The sequence below is a fragment of the Eleutherodactylus coqui genome, chromosome 12 (genome assembly GCF_035609145.1).
Source record: "Eleutherodactylus coqui strain aEleCoq1 chromosome 12, aEleCoq1.hap1, whole genome shotgun sequence".
Classification (NCBI taxonomy): domain Eukaryota; kingdom Metazoa; phylum Chordata; class Amphibia; order Anura; family Eleutherodactylidae; genus Eleutherodactylus; species Eleutherodactylus coqui.
The window spans coordinates 50,778,553-50,794,595 of NC_089848.1; the positions used below are offsets into that span (position 1 = coordinate 50,778,553).

The window sequence follows — 16,043 nt, forward strand, 5'->3', positions numbered from 1 at the left end:
TAAAAAACTAGTAATACATTTTTGAATGTACATAAATATTCTTATTCTTCTGCCCCATCCTTACAGATACCACTATTAATGAAGATGATTTTTTGACGCTGCAGCTCTTACAGTGGTTTAAGGAACAGTTCTTTACTTGGGTCAACAGCCTTCCTTGCAGTAGATGTGGAGGACAGACGGAGGCTAAAGAATCGCTTTCTCCTTCTGATGATGATCTGCTGTGGGGGGCAAACCGGGTGGAGAATCATTATTGCGTCAAGTGTCAGTACATCAACAGGTTCCCAAGGTGACTATGACAGGCAGTGGTCAAGGAAGCAGTTGTTTACATCTCAAGAATAAGGAGCTAGAGTTAGCAGCCTGCAGTAGGTCCTAACAGAAGTCTATTGCACTGCTTACTAGGATGAGAGGTCCTACTGATACTTGTATATCTCCTGTGAGAAGGACTACGTTGTCACCACCATTAAGGGCAATGCTTAATGGTGGTGACCTGCTTCTTCTGTTGCTGGTTTGAAAGTTGTTAGGGGGAAGACCCTGTTGACACCATTACTGGCAGAAAGGGGGCTACTAGTGCTGGGCTAATGGAGAAACCCAGCTGCTACTACTCCGAATTGTGAACAAGGATGGGCCTTGGTGCTATCACCACCAAAGGTGCTGCTGGAATTATAGAGGTCCCTGCTGCTACTACTGGAGCAAAGGCTGCTCTATTGCTAGTACTACTGATAGGTATGGGTGAGAGTGGTATATACTGTAGCTGTGGGTATGCACACAGTTGTATATTATATGTAGACATATACTACCTGTATGTATTATATACTGATTCATTGTTATAGGCAATACGTCACTTCTGCCTTGTTTTGCCCATCCATCAGCAGCCTCCACTGTATAATGCTGTACACCGTATTGCATTTGTGATGGGCAGGTTAGATCACATGCCCCTCCCTCAGCAGGCATGTTATGGATTGGAGCTCCATGCTGGTAGTAAGTCATACGGGGCTCAAGTAGGAGCAGCGCTGTAAAATGTAAAGCTCTGGGCTCTCATGGCAAAGTTCATTAACTTCCAGCATCAATATAATATTGTTCTTGGACCCCTGTAAAAATTAGTTGCAAGTGGGCAACTCATCTCTATTAAACTATTCTTAGGATAGGCTATCAATAGTAAATCATCAGAGTCTACTGTCCAGGACCCCCACCGATAAGCTGTTCTCTGGACCAACGTGTTTGTGCGATGAGCTGATTTTTGCAGGAAGCAGACAGCTCCAGTCTTATTGCAGTGGCCAGGCTCGGTATGGCAGGACAAATTCCCATTGAAGTGAATAGATGTAATACCAAGCCTGGCCATTGCAGTTGGAACGGAGCTGTCTGCTTTCTACAGAAATCAGCTCGGTGCATAGGCACACCAGCCTAGCACACAGAGGATTGATGGGATACCAGGTAGCTAACCCGTGCCAATCTACTATTGATAACCTTTCCTAAGGATGTAAAAAGTGGTTCTAACTACCGAAAACCAAAATAGCAAATTATGCATTGGAGATAAAATCGCGTTTCTGAACCGAACTGGAAACATTACTTGGGGTGCGGTGCCAGAGATAAATAATTATCATAAACACAAGTAAAAATGCACAGGCCATCAATAGTTTGCAACTGGAAAACTCCTTGAATCCGTTGCTTTTGCTTCTGTAATCTTTAACATTTAATATCATTTGACAATACATGTAGCGGTTTGAAGCAGCGGCTATTTTCTACATGCTATATGTTTGCTTACAACCGTTGTTTCTTTACACATTTTAGGTACAATGACCCAGGAAAGCTTCTGGAAAGCAGACGTGGTCGGTGTGGAGAATGGGCCAACTGCTTCACCTTGTGCTGCAGGGCTTTAGGGCTGGAAGCAAGATATGTGTGGGACTCGACAGGTGAGCTGGAGCCTCAAAAATAAGTGTTGCCCACTTTCTCCTTCCTAGTGAGAATGTGGAACCAAAAGTATAGAAAGAACATTAAGGATTTTTTTCATAGTCACATCATTTTAAAGTGATTTTCTGTACTTGGACTTACTGGAAGGACTCTTTAAAACTACTTTTAATAGCAAATCACGTTACCTTCAGTGGTTCATGAGTATTATCTGACCTGTTGTATTTACATAGACTGTGGTATTTGCCTATGTGCTCGACTAGATTTGCCACTACTCTAACTAAGCCCAGTACACATAGTGAAAGCTGTTTACTGATACTTCATTAGGTGTATGCAGATCTACTTGTCTTATATTAGTGCATCCATACTTGTGTTTTATTTCCACATTCACTCATTGTCAAAAAAATCAAGCACATAGGAGTTGTCGGAATGGAATTTAACTTTCATATGTGTGATTGTAACGTTGATGTAAGTAAGGGATTAGTGTTAAGCCCCATTTACATGCAACAATTATCGTTCAAAATACATTCAAACAATGGCTTTTGAGCGATAATCATTGCGTGTAAACGCTTCCATATTTCACTCTTCGTCTGAACGATGAATTTTAGGTGAGCATAAAATCCATCGTTCAGCCGGAGAGAGATTGCAGGGACCGCACACTGTGTTCTCCACTGGAGCAGCTGATTACATTGTATTCAGCTGACAGCCCATGGCAGCTTGTGCAAGGACAATACAGCTGAGTGCAAAGTCCAGACCACGTGCTGGGATTTGCAAACAGCTGCTGGAGGCTCATTTACACACAAATGAAGGTAAACTGCTAATGGAGATTAGTGTCTATTAGCAGTTTATGCAAAACGATCGCTAAAACTGTCAATCTTTCAATCGCTTGAAAAATCTTTGCGTGTAAATGGGCCTTTAGAGTATTTGTTTCAATTTAGCTGATACTCAAGGTGTATTGAAGCCTTATCAACCAGGTATGCCTCATAGTATATGCCATGTATCGGAGAAGAACACAGTGAGAAACACTTTAATGATGTTTCTAAGCTGTTCTGAAGAGGGTTTATTATTGCATAGTTTATATTGAAGAATGCAAAGTAGTGCTAACAATCAGCCAATCAGAAGTAGTGAAAGCGTAGCATTTTTATCCAGCATTTTATGCAAATCACAGTCAAGGTCTTTTATGACATTTGAATACATTAATTCATTTACACTCCCCCAACAATCTGGTTCTAGCCACCTTGTTCTGGTTTTGACCACTTTCACGAATCTTTAACGCCGAGAGATAATGTACAGAAGTAATTGCCAGGTCACTTACATTACAATATCAGAGCAAAAGCATGATTTATCATGGAAAACTGGACACTTGAATGGAGGCTCTAGTACCCCTTTGTACCACCTCTAGCTTGGATACAAAATGTGATACGGCTGGGCATGGAGGCTCTAGTACCCTGTTGTACTGCCTCTAGCTTGGATACAAGATGTGATATAGGCAGACATGGAGGCTCTAATACCCTGTTGTACCACCTCTAGCTTGGATACAAGATGTGATCCGGGTGGGCATGGAGGCTGTAGTACCCTTTTGTACCACCTCTAGCTTGCATACAAGATGTGATACGGGTGGGCATGGGGCTCTAGTACCCTGTTGTACTGCCTCTAGCTTAGATACAAGATGTGATACGAGTGGCATGGTGGCTCTAGTATCCTGTTGTATCGCCTCTAGCTTGGATACAAGATGTGATACAGGTGGGCATGGAGGCTCTAGTACCCTGTTGTACTGCCTCTAGCTTGGATACAAGATGTGATACGGGTGGGCATGGGGCTCTAGTACCCTGTTGTACTGCCTCTAGCTTAGATACAAGATGTGATACAAGAGGGGATACAGGCAGGCATGAAGGTATACAGGTTCTGTATGGTATCCACATTTGCTGTAACCGAGTCTCTAACACGCATAAACTCGTAGGCTATCAAAGCTGGCATCCCAGATGATCCCATACATGTTGTATTGGCGATAAATCTGGTGACCGGGCAGCCACAGAAGTGTGACAATGTTGTGGCGGCTCCTGTGACACTCGTGTGTGGCCGAGCATTATCCTGCTGGAAGCCTCTTGGAAGCCACCATGAGAGGAACACACGTGGCTGCAGGATGTCATGAACAATTCAATGAGATGTCACTGTCCCTCGTACCACTACTAGGGGGAATCAACACCAGCAGTGGGGGCAGTGTGTTGCTCTACAGCAAAGGTAGGATTGAGGTGCCCACCATGAGGTCTCCAGACACTAACACCACTGTCATCAGTGCCCAATCTAAATCTGGATTTGTCATTGAGGGCACTCCGTAGCAGTCCAGTGTTGTCGTTCGTGACACCACTGCAAACAGTGGTGACTGTGGATCGGATGTCAAAGGCAGTACACGTAATGGGTACCATGAAATCAAATATCAGTCGGCCAAGCACCTGGAAATGGTTCTGACAGACACGGGCCAGTGGTGCCAACTGTCTCTGGATGGCAGACAATTAAACAGTTGGAGCTGCTCGTGCTTGTTGGATGATCAGACTACCCTCTCTACTGGTGGTCTGTAGAAGCCATCCTGAGCCCGGTCCCCATGTGTGCCCTCACTCATCCACTGGTCCAAACACCACCTAACAGTCTGGTCAGAACAGCCGGTGGTGGACCATTCATTAATACGACCATCCGGCTTCTCACATCCCAATAATGCGCCCCTCTCAGACTCTGGTAACGGGGTGACATCTGTTCTCTGCGTCGTAGAGGCGTCTAGTGGTCAACAAGCTCTACACAAGCGGAAGAAGAGGTCACTACACACAAGGAGCCTCCGAGAGCCTTTTTATAGGTCAAGGGGGGAACCACTTTTAGGGCCACTATTAGGGCAAGACCGTTCATTTAATCACCACAACTCTGATCATTTGCATATCTACCTGAAATGGAATTCCATGCTGTGTTTTGCAGCAAAATGACAACTTTTAGAGGTGCAATTAAAAATTATTTTTTTTACAAGGAGTGTATTTGTCTTATTGTAAACCTCAAGTAAGATCTACAATGGCACATGACAAATGAATGCATGTTTTCACACCCTTGCAGATCATGTCTGGACTGAGGTGTTCTCTTCATCTCAAAACAGATGGCTTCACTGTGACCCATGTGAGAACGCCTGCGACAAACCCCTCTTGTATGAAGTTGGATGGGGAAAAAAGCTTTCATATATCATTGCGTTCTCCAAAGATGAGGTGTGTCCAGCTGGTCACGAGTAAGATGGGCGGAATGCTTTGCCAAGTGTTAATATTCATAGATCTGTAACAGTAAATCTACAACACATCCTTAAAGGGGCATTCCAGATTTTTTTTAAATATCTTTTTTTACACAACAGGAAATAAAAGGAGTGTTCTGGTTCTTATGGTTTAATTTAACCCTTTCCAATCCAATTAGTATCCTGGTTTTTCTAGGGGTCTTTCTCTTTTTCTGCTGTAATACAACAGCGCTATATGCTGGCTCAAGCCAGTACTGCATGAGGTGACACGTTGGATAGGCTCCAACAGAGGCTGGCAATATACAGTAAGAGAACCCCCGACGGATGTCTTCCAACATCGGAGCTGTACAGCCTTAAATCATAATGTCTTTAGACGTCAGACAGTGGATTGGAAAGGGGTTAACTCCTGATTTCGGGGGGTAAAGAATCTTCAGCACTTTTCCAGTTCTTCCATGCTATGTTCAGTTGAAGACCTTAAGGCCTCCTTCACACGTGCGACACAGGGTCGTGGCGAGAAACTCACAGCAATATCGCATCGCTGTGATTGGCTAAGAGTCAGCCAATTACAGCCAGCGCTTTCAGGAGGCAAGGATTTTCAATCCCCGGCCAGAAGATGATGGAGAATAGGGTCAAGGACCCAGAAAGAGCGTGTGTTTGTTTTTTATTTTTTCTTGCAGCCAGGGCTTAGATTAGGACTTTGACAGTAGGGTTTCCTGCTCCCAAAGATGCATCGCACCACACGAAAATCGCGTTTTCATGCGATGCAACAGATAGGAAGGCTCCATAGAGAAACATGAGCTACAAAACCTTGCGAGTCGCGGGCACACCGCCAGACCTGCAAGGTTTTTGTGTCGGCTTGTTGCATGCTACAAAACATCGCGTGTGTGCAGGAACCCATTGGAAAGCATGGGCTTCTCATGCATGCGATTTGCAGCATTGTAGCAATGCGACAAAATGGCGCGACATTGTCGCCTGTGTGAACGAGGCCTAAAGGGAACCTGCCATCTCAGGACAGCACCATGAACCAGGGGAGCTGGGCAATGTATTTTTTTCATACTTTCTCGTTCCCACGCTGCATCTGGTGAAGTCTGCGCTCGGTCTGAAAATCGGACTCTTTTCAGACCGCTGTATGTGCGCATTCCCATAGAAATCAGCAGTCTGAAAAAAGTTAAATTTTCAATCTGCATGCAGACTTCACCAGCAGGCAGCATGGGAATGAGGAAGCGGGTGAACAGGGGCGTAGCTAAAGGCTCATGGGCCGGGTGCAAAAGTTTATCTTGGGGCCCCCCCCAACTTCTCTTAACCCCTTAACGAAGAGGCATAACTTGAAGCTTCTGAGCCCTGATGCAAAACCTGTAACAGGGCCCCCAACTATAATGCTTTATTCATAGTACTGGACTCCTAAATATAAAAAAAAAATACATCCCCGACTCCCTGTCGCCTCCCCGAACAGCACCACAACTTAGTTTATGGTGGTGGTCCGAGTTGACAGGTTCCCTTTAGAAGGTTCCAAAGTATGAAACAGATTTAGACTTCTACTTTAATTGTGTGCAGTAGATTCAGGGGTCTTTACAGCATTTATATACTGTTCGCAGGTTGTGGATGTCACTTGGAGGTATTCATGTAAACACGAGGAAGTTATCTCAAGGAGGAAAGATGTTCGAGAAAGTTGGTTAAGGGAAACAATTGCTGGTCTCAACAAGACGGTAAGGACAGGTTTACACCCATGGATTTAATGAAGACTATATTAGGAGTTCAAGTGGCTTGGGGGGGAAAAAAAAAAAAAAAAAAAATCTAACTATCTTGGTAAAACCTCTCTCTTACTTACGGGTTGGATCTCCAAAGCCAATTTGTATGGAAAAGGTGCCCAAAATTGTTGCGTGACAAACGCTTGGAGACGCAGCACTGATCTGTCACAAGTTGGACATTTTATGACAACATTCATTTCAGCCTTATAGTAGCTTCCTACAGAAAAATCAGACACTTTATTCTGGATTTTTCTTATACTTCTAGTGCCGTTTAGGCTGAGGACGGCTGTTTTCCATGAGAAATGCTATCAGTGAGGATCTGCAGGACAGACCCTGCTGATCAGCAATAGAAAAGAAAAACAAAAAGTCCTGAACAATTAGATAGGACTACAGATGAGCGAGCGTACTCGATAAGGCAAACTACTTGAGCGAGTAGTGCCTTATTTGAGTACATGCCCGCTCGTCTATAAAGATTCGGCTGCCGGCGCAGGTGTGAGGTGAGTTGCGGCAGTGAGCAGGTGGGAGAGAGAGATCTCCCCTACGTTCCTCCCCGCCTCCCCCTGCCGGCACCCGAATCTTTAGAGACGAGCGGGCAGGAACTCGAATAAGGCACTACTCGCTCGAGTAGTTTGCCTTATCGAGTACGCTCGCTGATCTCTAGATAGGACCCATGCATTTCACTGTGTGGCTTGATACTCTAACAAATGACTGATTATTTTTCTTTCTTAATTTTAGCGGCAACAGTCCTTGCCGGAACAAAGAAAAAAGGAGCTGCTTGGGAGACTGATAGTAGAGATTGTGGAATTTATGTCTCCAAAGGCACCCAAGCCTGGTGAGCTTGGTGGTCGAGTATCAGGATCTCTAGCTTGGCGGGTAGCACGAGGAGAATCTGGTTTGAAGGTAATTACATTTAAGGCTTCCGGATCTTATATTTGGACGCAAAACAATTTGTATATGTGGGGGTGCAATACAATGGAAAAATACCTGGCCCTCTGGGCTCTAACTAAACATAAGCAGGTTTCCTAATGAGTAAACAGCGTACTCATTATGTATGCAAGACAAACAAAACCCATCGTGCAGCCGCTCAATTTCATTAAAATGGAACGAATTTTGAGTGGTCAAACGATGGTTTTTATGCCGGCTAAAAACCAGCACTAAACGACAATTGAGCGAATACTGCATGACCGCCCGCGTTTACATGTAACGATTATCACTCACTTTTGGCCGTTTGACTGAATTTTGAGCGATAATCATTGCGTGTATAAGTGCTAAGTTACACGCCTGTATATACGCAGCATATTACACGTGTAATTAGCAGTGAATTGAAACAATCGATTTCAATGAGTTCATTCACAGCTGCCTATTTTTCGCATTTTAAAAAACCGCAGAGAGTCCTAATGTGGTGGACAATATACACCGGAATAGCCCATGGAAATCAATGAGCCTGTGTAAATACACAAGAAACCTGCATATTTGCTGCGTATTTGAGCTTAAATCCAAGGGAGTTTGGGGCGTTTTGTTGCACACAAAAATACGCAGTGTCTTTCTGCGCAAAAAACTTGCTGTTACTTGTGTAATATGCAGTGAATACTGCAGGTTTTGGTCCATAAATACGCTGCGTATTTGCGGATCGGAAACTGCATGCAGCTGTGTGAATGAGCCATAGGGTAAAATAAATTAGTAACGGAATAAGGCTAGGGCTACTCAGTGACTTGGTCCACACTACTGGTAGCACTCCGATCTCCCAATCTAGTGGAGCTCACTGCTCAAGCTGATGCAAGTGTAACCCACCAATTGCAAAAGATCCAGCGAGGTTGGATTCTTTGTGACCTTGCGAGTCACAATGACTTGTATTAGATTGCGAGATGGCAGGGCTAAACTGTCGCTGCCAAAGTCCCTCTGTAGCCATAGCCTAAAAAATGACCACCGTACTTGGCAGTCTGAGGCCATTTTCAAGCTTTCCAGGTGCCATAACAACCCATCGGCACCCTGCAATAACAGGGGCAAATGGTTGAGAGAAGGAGCTCGCCCCCTTCCCGTGTCAGCCCATTACATGCTCTGTTGCATTTGCTGCAGCATGTAAAAGGTTAAACAGCAGGGAACCGAGGTTTCTTTGGTCGGCACAGTTAGAGAAAGTGTTGAGCCGTTGTTAGACAGCTGTGCACCCGCTCTCCCTGGTAGGGAGACTCATGCCAGGCTTCTGATGCAGTGCCGTAAAAAGGCCGTATGCATCAGAATAACGCCCCTTAATGGCTGCCGTCAAAAGGCGTATGGGCAGCTGTTAAGGGGTTAAAAAGCATTAGTCTTTATGAAAAAAGACTGGATCCTTACTTATCATTACTTCTGACACATTACTGTGACATGAAGGGTTTCAGGGGGTTTTTTATATACATTTTAAGAATTTAAGAAGAACCTTGAATGTACCCTTTGTGTTGGTGTAGGCACAGAGCCAATCCATGTCCGGTCTGTCACTCTGGTTGCTAGAATACAAAGGGGCAAATTATGAAAGTTTTTACACCACCTGATAGCGTAAAAAACTTACACATTTTTGCACAAATAGGTATTTGCAACTTTTTAGCTTTCTGCTCCGCCCCAACAAGGTTTTTGAAAAGTGGGTGGGGCTTATCAGGAGGGGCGTGGCCCCCTAAGACCAACAGATGTATATATAACTCACGCCAGAAACAGGCTTAAATTATACCAGAAATGTTTGCCAGTTCAGACCTGGCATACATTTTTGAGAAGGCCCACAGAGCTGCCAGTGAATGCTCAATGAAGAGCCATGCGCCTCTTCTTGTATTCAGTGCGACGTGGCTGAACTAGATGGACATTGTCTCCATTCAGCCTAATACTAGGTGGTGAATCATACTACGCCAAACCTTACAAATACCGGGTTTAGTAAATTTCCCTATTATCTTTTCAGTTGGGTTGTCTTGCAGTACATTCTTAATAAGCAGTCAGTTTGGCATCACTGGCGTCAACTCTGAGAATGGTCATGAGTCTTGACGTGGCTTCTCTTCACTCCTGCTTTATAAACTATTCTGTTTTACTTCAGGCCAAGAGTTTTGTCTTTGTACCCACTGAAAAAGAGAAAACCGACAAGCGTTTCCACCTGCAGTACAACATTGTTGATGATCGCTATACGAGGGTCTTAAACGATGAGGAGATAAGTGGCTGGGAAAATGGAGTCTACATGACAGAGTCCGTGTGTAGGAAAGTGGAGGATGACTGGAAAATGGTAAATCTAGAATTCGAACATGTGCCCATTTACGCGGAATGATTGCTCAAAATTTGCTGCAACGAAAGTTTGAGTAACAGTTTTGAGCGATCATCTTTGCATAACTCTAAGTAGCTAATAAGCTACTAAAGAGTTAATGCAGGCGGAGCAGGATACCGCCGCAAAAGCTCCGAGAACAATGCAGCTGTTTTGTACATGCAAACAGTTGCATTGTTCTCAGAGCTCTCAGCTAGTGTCCCTCTGAGAACTGCCAGCAGGATACCAGCTGAGATATCTGTGTGTGGCGCTGAAAAGGCTCATCGATAATTTTTAGCTGGCTACAAATGAGAGATGAACGAACAGTGCACAATAGACGCGTGCTTAGACGCAACAATTATCAGTCAAAAGACGGCTTTTGAGCGATAATCGTTGTCTAAATGGGCCTTTGCCCTAAATGTATTTTCATATATTATGCATCAGTGGACATTTTAGTACAATGCTGTTAATCTGCAGTCTACTTGATGGGGTTTATTTTTTACAGCCGACGGTTATCGCTCAAATTACTTTGTTTGAACAAGTTTTGAGCAAGAATCGTCCCGTGTAAATGGCCCTTAACCCCCTTGGTGACCGCCCATAGGCCTTTTGATGGCCTGTATCGGCAATCTATATATGAAGAGAGATCGCTCGGCGATCTCTCTTTATACATCCAGCGGCAACAGCTCCAGTCAGCCGCGAAGCTGATCTGAGGTGTTAACCCTTTAAATGCCGCTAATGAAAGCGGGATTTATGAATTGGCCAATCAATGCCAGGGCTCAGCCAATTCATAAATCCCGCCTTTATAACGCAGTAGCTGTGACTGGCTGAGCAGTGGTCGATAAACCAATCACAGCCATCGTTGCATCGATTGGTTCTCTAGCTCAGCCAATCAGGGCCATCACTTCCTGGAGGCAAGATTTAGGAATCCTGATCTTCTGTTAGTTGCTGAGGGCTGAAGAAAGCACGCTGGAGCGCCGGAGAGCAGCGGGAGGACCCGAACCAAGCCTGCTAGGTAAGTATAATAAGACACCCCCTGAAAATAAGACCTAGTGCCTCTTTTGAAGCAAAAATTTATATAAGCAGAGTCTTATTTTCGGGGAAACACGGTAGCACACTGTCTGCAGTGCTATAATACATTATACTATATACTCAGAAACTGGTTCTTGTTCGATGCCAGTCTTTAAAGCAAAGTTTGAAAAAAATGTCTGGTTAATAGGGACCTTCATGATTAAGAACATATGTAATCTTTTTAATTAAGTAGATTTTAATCTGCAAAGGGATTTAAAAGGTTAAATAAAATGCAATAACAGTCACAGTTTAATTCAGAATGCTATCATTTCTGTTTCCCGTTTTGCAGGTGTATTTGGCTCGCACAGAAGGTACATCTTCTGCTAAAATTGGCTGGAAGTTTGACTGTTCAGCAGTGGGTTTGAGCATTGAAAGTATACATGTCCGCTCAAGTAGCCAGACCTTCCACAGCGGCAAAATTAACTGGAAATTGCGCTCTCCAGAAACACAAGTGGAGGTTATATCCGGTAAGCTTAATCAGAGGTTTAGCATCAAAATTATCTCACAGTTTTGAAAGACTAAGGGCTCCTTCACACAGGCGAGAAAATTGTGTGAGATTTGTGCGTTTCAAGATGCACAATTATGAAAGCCATTCTGTTGAATGGGTTTGTTCACATTTGTGATGTTTTCCTGCATAGCAACGCGTTGCCATGCTATGCAGAGAACAAATCGCAGCATGCTCTTTTTAGAAATATCGTCCATTGAAATCAATGGGAGAAGATCGCGAAACAGCCTTGCTTCCCTGCGGGGCTGAAGGAATCCCCTATAGAGAGGAGGGTGGAGCTACAGGGGATCTCCTACAGATCTTCCCAAATTTGGAGAAATAGGGGGGGCAGAACTAGAGGGCTTTCCCAAGAGCAGGGTTGATGCTAGAGAGGGTTCCCATAGGGATTCCTCTCTAGCCAAGACAGGGGGTGAGGCTAGAGGGTGGATCCCCCTAGCCCTGCCCCCTCTTGGCTAGAGAGGAATCACTATGAGAACCCTCTTTAGCCCCACCCCCTCTATTCCCCGATCTCGGGGGAGCCCTTTAGCCCCGCCCTCTCCAAATAGGGGGAGATCTCTAGGAGATCTGCTGTAGCTCTGCCTCTCTCTCGCTCCTCCCTATGGGGTATTCATTTAGCCCTGCAGGGATGCAAGGCTGTTTCCTTTTGAAAATGCCTCGCATCCATGGGTTTTTAGAAGGCCATGAATCACAGCCCGATATTATAATACAGACGAAATAAGGAGTTATAAAAATCTTCTCCCAAAATGGCCGCCGGTCCTTTCCCAGGGATGCACTGCGGTTTTCTCCCATGGTGCACCATGGGCTCTGTGCGGGCCATTGCCGATTCCAGCCTCCTGATTGGCTGGAATCGCCACATGTGACAGCTACGATGACGCGGTGACCAGCTCTCCGGCACGAGCGGCCCCATTCACCAGCCAGAAGCACGGACTGCGCAAGCGCGTCTAAAAACGCCAGAAGACATCAGAATTAGACGGATCCATGGCAACGGGGACGCCAGCAACGGAGCAGGTAAGTGAATAACTTCTGTATGGCTCATATTTAATGCACAATGTACATTACAAAGTGCATTAATATGGCCGTACAGAAGTGTATAACCCCACTTGCTGCCGCGGGACAACCCCTTTAAGGTGCTTTTAGACTAAACGATTATCACTCAAAAAATTGTTCAAATTAGCGAAAGTCGAAAGGTCTAAACGTAAGCCAATGACTAACGATAATGGGTCACTTTTAGTTTATCATTAATTTTAAGCATAACATTTTTTGTTTTCCCATTGACTTATCATTCGGTTTAAACAGCGCTCGTTCAGTCCCTCTCATTCGCTTATACAGCAAATGTGAAAGAGTGAATGAGCCAGCAGTGATAATCAGCAAGTCTAAAAGTACTACACCCATGATGTTCTAAAATTGCGTGCCCTTTAATTTGAACCCCTGCTATGTCTCCTCCATCAATCAGTACTAACTTGTTTTGTTCTTGTTTGTAGATAAGAACCTTCATACTTATACAGAGTTCGGAAACGCATCAGAAGTTATATTAGAAGCCGATCTATGTGACGGAGAAGGAAATACAGAGTGGCAACATACACAATTGTTTCGAGAAAGCCTCAGTGCAAATGAACCATCTTTGGAAGTTATTATAACTCTCCAAGAACTTTAGAAATCATATTTATTTATTTTTTTAACATTTTAATTATGGCTGTCTGGTATGAAGAGGTTTCTTTTGGGATCCAGAGACGCGATTAAGGGATTACAGCTTTTACATTGATCGGTTCCACTCCCTTTACTGTTGTACGGCGTACCCAAGGGGCACATATAAGGACACAGGCTCGTGATGATGCTGGGTTACTTCTGGATCTGAGTTTGCAGAATAGAAAAACTTTGAGGTTTTAATGTGTTTTTTAAATCAGATGTACAATATGATGTTTTTTTTAATTATTTGGGAAGCCATATCTTTTGCTTGATGGGTAAGGAATGAGGAGGCGCTTGGCACATGTGGCATTTTATTTGCACTTTTTACTGGAGATGGTTTTTGTTCTTCAGCACATAGTGCTTGGCTGCTGTGGTCAGTGTACTATTTTACCATATGGTAATCTGAAATGCCATTGCTACTCTGCGGCCGCACAGCTATTGGGGCATGCTGCATCTTAAGGGTTTTTCTTAATAAGCCTGTAAAGTTATGAGAAAAAAGTTCTTCAAAGTTACTTTAATAGGATATAAGCTTTCCAGGAGAGCGGACGGGTCCACTGACAGGCGGTATTTACAGAGAATTCTAGGAACAGTTTTATAGAAACCCCCCCCCCCCCCCCAACCCCCCTCTAAAAAAAAAAAAATTAACAGCTGGAGTTGGAGCTGTTCAGATGCAATAATGGTGCTGCTATCTGCAGTTAAGGGTGAACATATCCTAAAAGGAAAGTTTGCGCTTTCTGCCTTACCAGGGATCTGTTTATAGCTTCTTCAGGCAAAAAAAATGCCCTTTGAAAGCAATACCTGTCAGAGGTATACTACTACCGTATCGGTGAGCTGATAGGATGCAAGATGTTAATATGTAGTATTGGTTGTGCCAACGTGTAGAACATTGATAGGCAACCAGTAGTATATCACCTGCTATTCTGGATATTTAGTCCCCAGTATACCCTATCTGGTCTTGGTTAGGTGGGTTTGCTGTAACCTATAGTCCTGTAGCGACTTGAAAACTGGTGCCTATTTTGATTAACGTAAATCAAGGGTGTTCAGAAAACACATGTGGCCCACGATGCCATTCGGTATGGCACCCAACCATGTGAACACAATTGCTTGCTCATATGTAGTCTCCATGTGGGGTGAGTGGCACCCTGTTCAGGACGGACGTGTACTAATAGTGCACTCGGCATCCCCATATAGCAGAAGAACGGGGTCCCTTGAGAGGTGGCCTTATGCATGCAAACATGGCCTTCTCACTATATCCCTCATTGGGGGAGAAGGTGACCCTGGTTCTCCCTATAGGTGAGAGTTCTGAACGTAGAACCTGCGCCTTTTAAGTATATATGGCATATACTTCTGATATGGCATACGTTTCTCAGATGGTTATATCCCTTTAAGTTCAATATGATAATGTAGCCCTCGGACCAGAAAAGATTGAGCATCGTTGGCATAAAGCCAGGTTTTAGGTTTTTCTTTTACTTGTATTTATGTGTATTCAACAAAGATCGAACATCTCTTAATGCAAAAAATAATGACCGCCTGTGCAATAACGCTAAAGAAGTGCAATCCGGTTATTAGTCAAACACTATGTTGCCCATGAGGGATACTTAGAGGGAGGCGGATTGCAGTATTGCGACAAACTAAGTTCATAGAAGGATTATCATGCATCACATATTTAAATAAATTCTTTTATTTCTACAGGTTTTTGCTTCTACTACAGTTCTTTTTGTGTCCATTTATATGTGTGTTGATGATAATAATCTTTATTTGTATAGCACCAACTTATTCCGCAGTGCCGTTGATCTGCATTTGTAGTAGCTGCCTTCTACAGTTCTTAGACGATGGCTCATACACAGTACACAGTGATTTTACACCCAATGCAGTTGATAATATGGAGTCTTTGGAGGATATGACAGTATAAAAAAGTCAAATCCCCCTCCCCTAGAAATAACGGTCCTATATAGTGTCCGTGTTGGTATTGCAGTTCAGCAATGACCTGCAATACCAGACAAAGGCCAGCAACAAACATTAAGCTATTTTGGGGAAAGAAAAAGCTTTTTTTTCTAATATTGGGAAGCCTCTTTAAGGAAACTTAATTATGGGCTCATAGGACAAGGGGCCCCAAGTCCAAGGATATAACTTTCATACTGGTGTGCCCATGTGTTCCCTCACTGCCACCTGCAAAGCCGGTTGGTCATTGCATTGAGCCGTCTCCTCATCACTGCATGCGCGTCCCTTGACAGAGGAAGAACTAACCGGGCAAATATTTCACAAACTGACTTTGGTTGCGTCTTATCTCAGTGTCACGTTTAAGGACTGAGCTCTTCAGTACTACCATGACTGTATTTGGCACTAGAGATCTTGTGCCTAGGGAAGCTTCTTATGGCACCAGTTGAGAGGGAGAAAAAAATTTTTTTTTCAAATACACCCCCTACCTCAACCCCGTCTTCCACCAGTACAACTGGTTGAAAACGAAGGGAGGATGGGACAGATAGTATGGACGGCATTCAGGCAGGGAAAGTGAAAGCCGATTAATGCTCCTCCTCTGCAGTGTGAATTCTAATTAATGGAGGGCCTAGATCCAAAGAGGTGAGTGTAGGAGCCCATCTAAAGAAGTCACCTTGTTGC

At 44.0% G+C, this 16,043-nt stretch overlaps 1 protein-coding gene across 1 annotated transcript in view; it reads left to right on the forward strand.

The window, feature by feature from the left end:
- Positions 1-15,115, forward strand: part of NGLY1 (N-glycanase 1) — a 25,756-nt gene extending 10,641 nt beyond the window's left edge. Inside the window, exons 5-12 of the mRNA XM_066585427.1 lie at positions 67-286; positions 1,789-1,910; positions 5,002-5,147; positions 6,763-6,873; positions 7,651-7,815; positions 9,968-10,150; positions 11,523-11,700; positions 13,220-15,115. Of these exons, the coding sequence (XP_066441524.1) occupies positions 67-286; positions 1,789-1,910; positions 5,002-5,147; positions 6,763-6,873; positions 7,651-7,815; positions 9,968-10,150; positions 11,523-11,700; positions 13,220-13,392 (1,298 nt within the window). The 3' untranslated portion in view covers positions 13,393-15,115. The remainder of the gene's footprint in view (positions 1-66; positions 287-1,788; positions 1,911-5,001; positions 5,148-6,762; positions 6,874-7,650; positions 7,816-9,967; positions 10,151-11,522; positions 11,701-13,219) is intronic.
- Positions 15,116-16,043: the final 928 nt, after the last annotated feature.